Source organism: Pollicipes pollicipes, unplaced genomic scaffold, assembly GCF_011947565.3.
Source record: "Pollicipes pollicipes isolate AB1234 unplaced genomic scaffold, Ppol_2.1 Scaffold_2555;HRSCAF=2994_pilon_pilon_pilon, whole genome shotgun sequence".
In the NCBI taxonomy this organism is placed as follows: Eukaryota; Metazoa; Arthropoda; class Thecostraca; order Pollicipedomorpha; family Pollicipedidae; genus Pollicipes; species Pollicipes pollicipes.
This window is the reverse complement of record NW_023596136.1, coordinates 13,724,611-13,737,389: the sequence shown is the minus strand read 5'-3', so window position 1 is coordinate 13,737,389 and position 12,779 is coordinate 13,724,611. Positions and strand designations below refer to the sequence as shown.

Genomic DNA, 12,779 nt, shown 5'->3' with positions numbered 1-12,779 from the left:
ATGACAGCATATCCGGAGATGCATTCGATGACAGAATACACCCTGCATGCGGATCACGTGTAGAAAAATCATAGTTTTTCATGCCTGTTTCTTAATTGAAATAGTTGTGATGGTTTTTGACCATTTAGCAAGCAGTCACAACATACGTGAAGGCACTGCCTGTCTTCTTGCCCTGAACACTTTTTTGCTCTAAGACACCCGATGCGTGCTTTAGCGCGTGTATGTCATTTGCACCTGCCGTCACCTTTGTCTTCTGAGACTGTTTTGCACGAAATATACTACCGCTGTTATTCTGAGCTTTTTATATGAAATGTGTTTTTCGTGACGTGACGTCATATATCTCAAGACAGTGTTTGAGGAGTCCACGTTACGTCGGCCTTGGTTGCGTGTGTCCGTATGTTGTTGACACGTGAAGCGCGAATGCAGAGGGAGGTGCGCGGTGTTCCTAAATTGCGTGGGTTCTGCCGTGGGAAACTGCGTGGCAGGGTCAGGGCTTGCTGAAGTACGTTGCGAGCGGTGGGTTGACAAAACAAAGTATGTTTCCTGTCTGGCTGCCCCTCATGTTCTTTGTGGACACCTAGGACCCTGGAGACAAGTGTAAGCAAGTGAGGGTTGCTGGTAGGTACCCATATTTCATCTTTATTTCCGATGTTTGAGATCTCGTCTGACTCACTATGTTTCCATGAATCTACTCTCAGAGACTCCTTATGACCTTTTTGTTATTTCTGGCATTCAAGATAAAGCTTAACATTAAAATTGCTCACACCTGTTTTGCCTTAATGTAGTCAAATTCATCATTTTACTGTTACCAAAATATTGTTCTCTAGTAAGTGTGCAGCATGAAGCACCATTTTTAAAGTGATTGGGTTTGCATTAAGCATTTGGTTAATTTTATCACTTTTGACTTGAGCTGGCAGTGAAAATTAGATTGTGGGGCCCATGTGATCTACCTGGATCTGAACAGATTAGTGTGACCAAATTAGTACCTTTGTTACAGGATAGCCAAAGTGCATTTTGGGAAGCAGGGTAATCCATTTTTGTTAGGATTATATCACTGCTATATTTTCAGTTAAATCTTACTGTTAAATCCATGGTTACAGCTGTGTAGTGCATTGCCCTGGTCTATATGGCTTGCATTGTAAATATATCAAGTTGATAAGTTTTTTTCTATATCATGGGCACAGTTGACTTTTTTAGTTTTTTATGGCTGATGTTTTGCCAGCATCATGTGCACAGCTTTACTGTTCATGTTTGATACCAAGGCCACCAAGAACGTCAGTATTTTGTCCTGTGCATGTAATAATAGCCTGCCTGTGTATGCCCTGTGCTTGCAGTAAACTGCCCTGTTTATACCCTGTTAGCCCTAAATTGCATAGCCAGCATATTGGCAAAGCAACGAGATTCAAATTTTACTGGATGACAGTATCTCATGGGCCTCAAGGTTTTTTAGAAGGGTTTACTCACTTTACTCACTTTTCTTAAGTGGCCTTATGCTTCTGAGTTTGTTTAGCCTCTTCTACATTTCTTCTAATTTCCTGACAAATTGATGATTCATATTATTATGTATATAAGTGATAACCACATGCTTAAGGCTGTTTTGGCTTTATTTTGTGTGTAGATACAAGATGGCAGCCAATAATGGCACATTTACTCTGAAATGCATCCCTCTGTTTAGGGTGCATCTGACTGTACTTATGTACCACATATACTGTAAATAATGCCTCCGCAGTGGAAATCTGGGGATGAAGGTCAATAATTTTTTGCTCCAGCGCTAGCACACCCAAGATGTAAAGTGAGCTAACACTTGACTCTTTTTATAAGTGATATCAATGTAATAGCAGGTGATGATTTGTAATGCACCACTTAATGTGATCCTACTGCATAGGTAATGTGAGGCAAAGCTCAGTCAGGCACACAGTATGAATACACATTTATGGCTTATGTGTTGCAATCTTACTCAACTTGGTTTGACATATCATAGGTTGTTTGGTACGGCATGATATGGAGTCCATACTGTGGACATATCTCACTGGCCAGTGCTTCATTCAGTTTGACAAACACTACCTACCCAGCATGATTCATTTTGTGAATGTTTCATGTCTGGTTCTTGAGATGATTATGCCAGGCCTGACCCAATGACCTGAGTCAACTATAATCATATGACCAAGGTGCCAGGCACATCCCAAAACCCAAATCATCATTTGCTCAACTGACTTGTCACTGGCCATCCCCATTGATCAGTTGCTTTCAGACTATCACTTTGCATGCCAAGGATGATGCTTGCTACTTTCCGAATTGACATAACCCACAATTCTTAAAACGGAGATATTTAAATCCACTAATTTTACCCTATTGACCTGGTTTAGCATGTCAAGATCATACATGCTGATGTGCTGTCCACAGCAATGGAGGAGTCCGGAGCGTCGACGCCGCGTGGCAAGAGCTGGCGGCGCGAGCGCGAGGGCCGCGAGCGGCGGCTGAAGGAGCGGCGCGGCGAACTGTCGGCGCCGCCAGCCGAGCGGGCGCCGCCGGCCGCGCGCGTCCGCAACAGCGACAGCACCAGCAGCGGCGAGGGCCGGCGGCGAGGCTCGCGCGAGCGCGCCGGCGATGCCGCCAGCAAGGCGAGCAAGGCGCGTGACGCGGCCGACGCCGAGGCGCGCCGGCGCGCCGACGAGGAGCTGGCCAAGAAACAGGAGGAGGAGGAACGGCACGCCCGCGAGGAGGAGGAGAGGCGCCAGAAGGAGGAGAAGGCACAGCGTGAGAGGGAGGAGCAGGAGCGGCGTGAGGTGGAGCTCGAGGAGCAGCGGAAGCAGGAGGAGCAGGGGTTCCTGAACAGCTACATTATAGAGACGGAGGAGCGCATGGCCACCAAGGCGGAGCTAAGGGAGGCCAACCTGGCGGCGGCCACGGAGCGGCAGGAGGTGTCGTTTTCCGCACTGGACTCGAGCCTGAAGAAGAACACGGCGTTCGTCAGGAAGCTCAAGACGTTCACCGAGTCGCAGAAGGACAGTGTGATCAAGGAGATGCTGGCCCTGAACCTGACCAAGTACATCAGCGAGGTGGCGTCGGCGCTGGTTGAGGTGAAGCTTAAGATGACAGACGTGCCAGCCGCCGTGGAGGTGTGCTCGGCGCTCCATCAGCGCTACGCCGAGTTCTCGTCGCACATGATGGAGATCTGGCACAAGGTGCTGACCTTCAAGCGCGACGAGAAGGTGGCCAACCCGAGCAAGCTGCGCGTGGACCTGCGGCTCTACGCCGATCTGGTCTCCGCGTGCGTGCTGCCGAGGAAGGAGGCGCTGCCGCTGCTGGGCTCGGCCCTGCAGGTGCTGGTGGCGCAGGACAAGGCCGGCCACGCCAACGTGAGCGTGCTGCTCAGCTTCTGCCGGCACTCTGGCGACGAGTACGCCGGCCTGACGCCGCGTCGCGTGCGCCAGCTGGCTGAGCAGTACGGCCGCGCGCTACCGCAGAGCAGCTTGCTGCCACCCGAGAAGCAGAAGAACGTGCGCCAGCTGTTCAAGGACTACTACGCTTCGGTGTCGCGGCACCTGGTGAAGGAGCACCAGACGCTCATCAGTGTGCAGCGAGCCAACCGGCACGCGCTGCAGACCAAGGGCGAGCTGTCGGCCGAACGCCAGGAGCGGCAGCAGCAGGCCGAGGCCAGCTACCGCAAGCTGCTGGTCTCGACTGAGCAATTGGCCGAGCTGGTGGACGAGCCACTGCCCGAGCTGCCCGAGGACGCCGAGCAGCGGGCCGAGCAGCAGCTGCTAGAAGCGGCCGCGCAGGAGGGCGTGGTGGGCGACCAGCAGCTGATCTGGGAGGACGACGACCAGCGCAGCTTCTACACCAACCTCAACGACTTGCGCGCCTCCATCCCGAGCATCCTCTACAGCGACAGCCAGCAGGCGACCGAGCCGACCGACGAGCCCGAGCCGCCGCCCGAGGAGATGGACGACCTGCCCGACGAGGTGAGCGACGAGCATCTGCGCGAGCCCGAGGAGGAGCCGGAGCCAGACACCGCCGTCAACTCGTCCAACAAGCTGTTGCTGGACGCCTTCCTCAACTCGCTGCCGTCGCGCGTCAGCCGCAGCCTTATCGACCAGGCTGCCGTCGAGTTCTGCATGAGCCTCAACACCAAGAACAACCGTAAGAAGCTGGTGCGCGTGCTCTTCAACGTGCCGCGCACGCGGCTGGACCTGCTGCCCTTCTACGCGCGCTTGGTGGCCACGCTGCACCCCTGCATGCCGGACGTGGCCTCCGACCTGGCGCAGATGCTCAAGGCGGACTTCAAGTATCACGTGCGCAAGAAAGACCAGATCAATATCGAGACGAAGCTGAAGGTGATGCGCTTCATCGGTGAGCTGGTCAAGTTCGGCATGTACGGACGCAACGAGGCACTGTGGTGCGTGCGAATGCTGCTCAACGACTTCGCGCACCACCACGTGGAGATGGCGTGCGCGCTGTTGGAGTGCTGCGGCCGTTTTCTCTACCGCACCGTCGAGACGCACCTCCGCACCAAGGTCTACCTGGAGCAGCTGATGCGCAAGAAGGCGGCCATGGCGTTCGACAGCCGCTACGTGACCATGATCGACAACATGTACTACACGGTGCTGCCGCCGGAGGGGGCGGCGCTCAGCGTGCGGAAGGAGCGGCCGCCGCTCCACAACTACATGCGGAAACTCATTTACCAGGACCTGGCCAAGAACACGACCGAGAAGGTACTGCGCCAGCTGCGCAAGCTGGACTGGTCGGACACCGATACGGCTGCCTACTGCATCCGCTGCCTGTCGTCGGTGTGGCGGATCAAGTACTATCACATCCGCTGCCTGGCCAGCCTGGTGGCCGGGCTCAGCCAGTATCAGGAGGACGTGGGACCGCACGTGGTGGACAACACGCTCGAGGACATCCGGCTGGGCATGGAGTTGAATGAGGTGCACTTCAACCAGCGGCGCATCAGCGTGGTGCGCTACCTGGGCGAGCTGTACAACTATCGCCTGCTGGACACGGCCGTCGTTTTCAAGGTGTTGTTCTCGCTCATCTCGTTCGGCGTCAGTCTGGAGCCAGAGTCGCCGTCGCCGCTGGACCCACCGGGCAGCGAGATGCGGCTGCGGCTCGTCTGCGTCGTGCTCGACACGTGCGGCCGCTATTTCAGCTCTGGCTCATCCAAGCGTCAGCTAGACCAGTACATCGTGTACCTGCAGCGCTACTTCTGGACGCGCAAGGCGATGGCGGAGGCGGCGCTGGCGGCCGGCGCGGACGGCGCCGAACCGTTCCCTGTGCGGCTGGAGTACATGTACCGGGACACGCTGGCGGCGCTGCGGCCGCGGCTGGCGCTCTGCCGGGACCGCGAGCAGGCGACTGCCGCCGTGGAGCGGCTGGAGGCCGACCTGCGCCGGCGGCTGGCCGAGCTGGCGCCGCCGCCGCCGCCGGCGCGCGAGCGCGCCGTCGGCGGCGGTGACGCCGAGCTACCGGCCATAGTTGAGGAGCCGCCGGCAGCGCCGGCCGGGCCCGGCGGCGAGGATGGCGACTTCGACGAGCCGGAGGAGGAGAGCCTGTCACAGCAGCTGACGCCACCCGACGACGACGAAGACGATGACGACGCTGACGTTGACGCCGACGCCGACGCTGACGCCGACGTGGAAGAGGCGGTGGCGCCGCGCGGAACGCAGGACGAGCCCGACGACGAGCTGACGGACGAGCTGGCGGACGAGGTGGAAGATGGCGACGCGGCTGTCGACGCCGCCGCCGACCTAGCGCCGCAACGCATCGCCTGCGCCGAGGACGACGACTTCCTTTCGGCCTTCGACAAGATGATCTCGGACAGCATCATGGAGCGGAGCCGCGAGTCGGTGAAGCCGCAGTTTGAGCTTTCGGCGCCCATCTCGACCAGCGGCCCGGTGCGTAAGACGTACGGCCAGTTGCGCCAAGAGCAGGATGACGCCGAGCGACCTCCGCGCAACACCATCACCTTCTTGCTGCTCCTGCGCCGCGGCAACAAGCAGCAGCACAAGAGCTTAGACGTGCCCGAGGATTGCGACCTGGCCGTCAGCCTGCGCAGCCACGAGGAGGCGGAGCGCGAGGAACGCGAGCGCGTCAAGCAGCTGACGCTGCACATCAACGAGCGCCAGGAGGAGGAGGAGATGCAGGAGCTGCACAACAGCGCGCCGGTCAAGCCACTGAATCCCAACCGCGAACGGCGGCCCAAATACCAGCACACCAAGGGGGTGCCCGACGCCGACCTCATCTTCGGTCCGAAGCGCTCCAATCTGCGGTGACGGCCCGACGGCCGGCCCCGGCAACATGAAGAGCTTGACGTCCCAGCGGCGGTCGGCGCCCGCGCGGCCCTCGCGCCGCACCCCGGCCCGGCGCGGCCGGCACACGGCGCCGACGGTGGCGCGCGTGTGGAGCCCACGCGGAGGCGCACGCGGACGGCTGCGGCGCGCGCGCGCGCGTAGCAAGAGCAGCGCGGCGAGCCAGCGCCTGTCACCCGGCGCTCTTTAAGTCGGCCTCGAACGGAACTAGTGCAAAACGCCGCCAGGATATCGTACAAAATGCCAGTGCCCTCCTGATGGCATGCCATTGTGCCTGTGGAAGGCTGCTGATCATCTTATGGCTTTGGATTGCACGCAATGGATACCGTTTTGGCAGCGTTGATCATCACTAAGCGCCACAAATTTGTTCCACGATGTAAATCCGCGTTTTGGTTCCAAGGATCATCATTTGGTTTGTCATGATTTGGGTTTGGCTTGTTTGAAGAGGGTGAATCGGCTGCATATCACAAGTCACAACAGGTCAGAAGTTTTCACGTTTTGGGTTTCAAGTAATAAAAGCATATCTAAGACGTGTATGTTTTAACGTCACGGTTGTCTATTGCGAGTGCAGAATGCCACTTGGCCGATGGAAGAGGATCGCGAGCGTCGTTCGTGCGGGATACAGTAGATGTGCTACTCGCGTCTGGCCAGCACTCTTACGATTGCCACTATTTTGTCTAACCAAATTCGACTGCGTTCAGAGGTGCTGCATAGGGCTTTTACTGCATGCAAGTCTTTTAACACTGGCGAAAACGGGCGTTGACCTGCAGAGGTGGTAGTTCGATTGGAAGTTATGCAGAAGTAATGCATTTGGGGCAAAGAGAAGACTGGTTGTCGGGCCCTGCGACTTCTCGAATTCTGCCCGTCACGGAGGCTAAGAACGGTCGAATCGCAGAGGCAGCAGGCAGAGTACACCTGTAGATGGCGGGCCTGTGCCTTGCGCAGATGACGCTAGGAACGGGTCTGCAAAGCCCATTCGCGGACGTGACACTTCGACCCAATCTGCTAGGTTAGCAAGCACCTTTTAAAACGTGCAAATGCGTTCGCATCATGCACTTGAAAGTGTGCCCTTTTGGGAAGCGTAGCAGGCAGGGGCTCACAAATTTGGTGTTCGGACGCTAGGTCATCGATCACGCTACTGGAGAATTGGCTGGTATTGGTTTTCATCGAGCCAGCCACTTTTTCCACTTTGGTACACGGTTTTGTCATGATCCATCATGAGGTTAGGTTACGTGGGGATTGGTAAGAGGGTGGTGCATATTTAACATCTGAGGTCTTCCACAGTGGACTTCCCACCTGTTGATTGCTAGCGGGCTGACGAAACTTCTCTCCAAGGATATCAACAACAAATAATAACCAACTTATCATGAACTTCTCGACTTCTCACGAAGGCGTGACACACGCTGGTCGTCCAAGAATATGTGACCAAGTTTGCTCATCCTTCAACTTCAACACCTTTCTCAACCGTACAAGTTCTGTCGTTTGTCTGCTATCATGGCTTATTTCGCCTCGGCGTTATGACGCGCTGGCTCAATTCTGTGCGATTTATATTTTACACGTTAAGTTTCGCCTCTTTACGGTATAGTAGTCTTAGGTGTTATAGCTGATATCGGCGGTTTATCTGCGACCTCACCTCGAAGGACTTTACGATACAGTTACGCCTCTCACACCAGAGGTGAATACCATGGCAGCAGCTCAGCTGATCGCCCGTTATGTATTTATATAATATATTTATATAATACAACATTTAGGGTTTCGTTGAGGTGAGCGGTGGCGTGTCAGATGACAAACGTCTTAAAAAAACTACAGAGTTTCGAATAATATCCCAGAACGATACGGAATAATGGGCGCGGTAAAATAGAAAAAGGATTGCAATGTGACAATTAAACATAAGATGAAAACATCTGTTTCCGTTGCCATTTTTCTGTCTGGAGGGTTGCGGCATGCGGCCCATGTGGCCCTCGGACCTCCCTGCGCACGGAGGACAAAGTCCTGCTTCATTCACCGGTTTGGTGTAGATCCCTGACACGTGTACATATGTGACATGACACGATCCTTGACCTGTGGAGGTGTATGTGCATATTAAAGCTGAACGTCTCTTGGATCCAACAGCGCAAACAAGCAGCAGCGTGGTCAAAGCGGCCTGGTGGGGCCATGCTTCCCGTCCCATGTCTGAACGTGGGCTCTCCCTGGGCCCAAAGGCTCAGTACTTTTTGGTAGTATTGGTAGATGCATGTAAGGCTTCTAAAGCTTTTGAAACGTACCCTCACCATACACAAACAGAATCCTGAGCCTGAAGAGGTCCCCGAATAAAAAAGGCCCCAACAGCAACGAAGTGATGCCCATTGGTTAAAAAGCCCTCTATGCTTTGATTTGGCCCCGCCCCGATTTTGATTTGCTAAAATGCATTAAGTACTGAGTGCCTTGCCCGCTGTCCTGCTCTATGTTTGTGTGTCTGTATGCTTTTGTACTTGTATGTGCAAATATATGTGTCATTTTGGTGGTGCGGGATACGCTTTATTATTTTCGTTACTATCACAAAATGATGATTACGCCGATTTATCAATGCTCGTTGCCCTAACTTCAGTGCTTATCATTTTAAACAGACTGATTGCACCATCTTTCCTGAAAGCTGAATCCCACTGCACTACACGTCAATCCTTGAACCCATTTCAAACATGTCGTCGCTGACATCGGCGGTCATTGGAGGCAGCGCCGATATCGCCGCGGGATCTGAGCGGAATGGCGTCTTGCAGTAGGTGAGACCTTGACGTGCAAATGGGGCCGGCCGGCTCGAATGTCCGGACGAATCTGACCGGGAAGTGGCCGCCGTGCAGCCGCCGCCGTGGTATGCTCGGACCGCACCGTTAGCCAGGATTATCTGGCCGCCTGGCCGGCTGTTGTCGCCACAACGCCGGAGAGCGAGGCGCGTCTACGGGATTGTTCATCTTCATGGATCTAGCTCTACCGTCACTTTCACTTTTAGTAGATCGTCTTCTGGAGGGCTGAGGATGACCTCGGCTACGTCATTGATCTGGCAACGATCACGGGGATTACTGAGTGCCTACACGTGGGAAGGACTGACTACCTTGCACGTTTATTTTCTACTAACGGCAACTCATCAAACAAACGGGTCTAAACTGCTATGCGAGGGTTCCTGCTATGCGTGATAACACAGGTCATTGGCCATATTATGAACCCTTGTTTTGCGCTACGAAACGCTGCCTAGAGTTGCTTCTATTTCAAGTGCGAATGACTGGGGGAGGGCTATCGAGCGCCTCTCTTTTAAGGAGGCGCTGCTCCGCCAAGGAGAAAACACTATATGCACGAAAACCATCTCTCCGTGCCCCGACTGCAAAAAGTGCACCATTTGACGGACCGTAGCCAATTTACCGGCCGCAAATGAGAAAGGGTGCGTGGTGCTTACGCTGAAAAATGTGCATCAGGCATAACCTTGATTGGCTTCGTCGGTATAAAAATTAATGCTGCCCCAAATCGCACTTAGATTACATTAAGCTTGGGTTTGTTTTGGTTGACCTTATACAAGAGATTCGGCTTTTCCACCACAGCAGAGTTTGCTCCCGTAACTTCATCATGCTAGAGCGAACAACTTTGTACCAAGTGCTACTCTGCATAGGTTTTACATGCGTCATTGAGACGATGTTGCCACACCTTGGTACCGCGCTGGTTAAATGCGTCCAAAGAGAAGTTCGCGTCGCCGGCCGTCATGCGCCATCCGCAAAAATGCGCCGTCGTGGCGTCCGACAGCGTGCGCTGCGGTACCCGCTCCTGTTTGGTTTGGTGCAGCGTTAAGGTCAGCGGTTAGGCAGCGGCCTTCGTCCGTTTGGGGTGTGCTTCGTTGAGGTGCGTGCGCGGCAGGAACGCAGCCCGCATAAGTGCGGGCGGACTCAGCGACGTGGAAAACAGGTCACGTAGGTCGGGGCAGCACAGCATGCCCACCCCCCCCCCCCGCACCAAAAACCATCGTGCAATGTTACAGGAGAGATGATGCCACTTGTCTGTAGCTTGCAGCCGTCTTTGCGTTGTCATTTACCGATAAATTGTGTCTCATTCTCTGCACATTATAGTGAACATGACTGTGCACATTTAAAAGAAAATTAAGGTATGATTTTTAGAAAACTTTAGAGATTATCAATAAACGCGCACTTGAGAGCGTTGGACGGCGTTGATCTAACAACAGTTGATTTAACAACAGATCTAACAACAACAACCAGCAAGCTCTTACAACAACCCCCTGCAGCAGCCGTTTACTTCCCGCGTTTCTGCTGATCAAAATTCAGTTATAGGCGCCATTTCTGACAGTTCATTACTACTACCCTCTAAACGTTGGGGTGGTTTGCTGAAGTAGTCAACATTCTGTGTCAAGTTACAGCTGAGATGAAGGCTACGCCTATCTAGCCCCGGGTGGCCGGTTCAATGCGAGGCGCCCGGGCGGGGTAGGGAGTCAGTTTGTCCCGCTGAGACACGATCAAATCAAGAGAGCTAAAAGCACCAAATTCACACGAAGGCAGGTCTGCATGTAAACTCAAATGTGCCACATCGGAGGTTCGCAGGTCACACACTTGGGGTCAAATGAAGTCAAATAAGGTCAGACCGCAGATTGGTGTTCAAAGTCAGCGAAGACCGACTCGTGCAACCGGCTTGAATCAAGATGTCCGTCCTAAGCAAACGGTCACAGGTGCCCATTTCAGGTCAATGACCTTATTTGACCTTAATACGGTTACGATGATGAAAAAACTACGGGTGCTTGAATTTTGAAAACAGTTAAAGGTTATGCTAGGAAGTATGTTCCTAAAAACAACAGGTTGATCTTGGTCACTTTAGGTCAGTGACCTCATATGACCTTTAAGAAGTCCAATGCAAATGTGCCTTGCCGTCCCTGCTATCAAGAAATTCGAAATGAGCGTCAGAAAGTACATGATAAAGGAAGCACTCCAACTGATAACAGCTTGGTTCGGCATTGATATGACCTTCATACCTGACCCAAAGTCAATGAAACTTGTCCTAATGTTTAATCTAATTGCCTAATCGGTTAAGAACCTATGTCAGAACTGTACGGTTTCGTCTGAATCCCCGTTATCGCATCAGACTGAACTTCCTAAGTATTGCCACCGCTGACAGCCACAGCCTGGCTCCGGCATGTCATAAGTCAGTGACCTTACCAGATATCCTTAGTTTTGTAATCGTTAAGAACCGCCATTTAATCACCTTCAGCTTTGCTAAATCTGACACAGTTGCTCCACACCAGTCAGAACTTATTCTGGGAAACTTTCGTGAAGATGGGCAAATTGACTGCATACCCGAGCGCGTGCTAATCCCAGTATGATTGGTCGTTGGACGTGCCCTCTCGCTGGCTTCAACTCACAGCTCGCAGCACCGAGTTACTGGCTAATTTTCGGCGCGTGTTTAACTTGCCGGACGTGGAGGCATGGTCTGTCACGCCGGGGTTAACCAACAATTTCCGGGTCTCGGGGTTGCTGAAGTGGAGACCTTTTAGAGCGTGCAGTTTACAGTTACGAGAACTTTGTTGATCAGGTTGCAGTTGGCCCATATTTTGTCAGCGTAAATCTCCGGACCCAGTGAATAGCAAAGGTTAAAACACAACGCAAAATTATCCGGTGCGGCTGCAACAAAAGGACCCTCAGGTGCGTAGGAGATTTACCGCAGGCAAGCCAGCATGGGATACATGGGTCCTGATCGTCACGACCCACCGGTCAATGAAGCTCCACATTGTCCATGTTTTGACGTTTGCCATGTTCAAAATAGTTTTTAGTCTCTTGGACCACAGCGAAAAGTACATTAATTCATTAGCTGTGTTCGATTTTCTGAAGGCAAACGCAACTGGATGGTGTGGTGGTGAAAAATGCATGACCCACACATCAGCAAAGGTAATTCCTGCTGACACGATGAAAAAACACTTTTCTGCGGTATTGTCGATTTACCCAAGGGCAACATGCATGGAACATGTAGACCATCAACGTCGTGATCCACGAGTCAATCAAGTAAAAACATATCCAAAATGTGTCAAAAGTGTTTCTTTTAGCGTGTCGGTAATCAAATGGCAAATTTTGAGCTATATTGATTCGTGGACGCTCGAGATCCAAATGTTCCACATATGTATAACTCCCGTACGTCGTTTACACCTTCTCGAGTGGTGTGCTTTTGTAATAAATAGCAAAGACAGATGACTTTCGGACGTGTCAACACTTTCTTGTGAGCACCTTTCATCATTTTGTGAGCACAGCCTTTTTCTGTAGGCCCACCAGACAGATTATCCGTATTTTGTATCTTGCTTGATATTTTTCATGACGCTGAACCAATCATAATGGAATCCAGCAGATCGTCGCAAACATAATTAATACTTACTGATTGTCTATTTGAACCAATCTACGCACTCATCGAAGAAGATCAAACGACAGCAAAAACTTGACGACAAAACCTATTAAACGA

General features: G+C 52.9%; 1 protein-coding gene across 1 annotated transcript; it reads left to right on the top strand.

The window, feature by feature from the left end:
- Nucleotides 1-415: 415 nt before the first annotated feature.
- On the top strand, nt 416-6,838 carry Upf2 (UPF2 regulator of nonsense mediated mRNA decay). Its single transcript, XM_037221228.1, has 3 exons — nt 416-618; nt 2,404-5,378; nt 5,463-6,838. The coding sequence occupies exons 2-3, from the start codon at nt 2,406-2,408 to the stop codon at nt 6,270-6,272; spliced, it is 3,783 nt and encodes a 1,260-aa protein (XP_037077123.1). The 5' UTR covers nt 416-618; nt 2,404-2,405; the 3' UTR covers nt 6,273-6,838.
- The last annotated feature ends 5,941 nt before the right edge of the window (nt 6,839-12,779 follow it).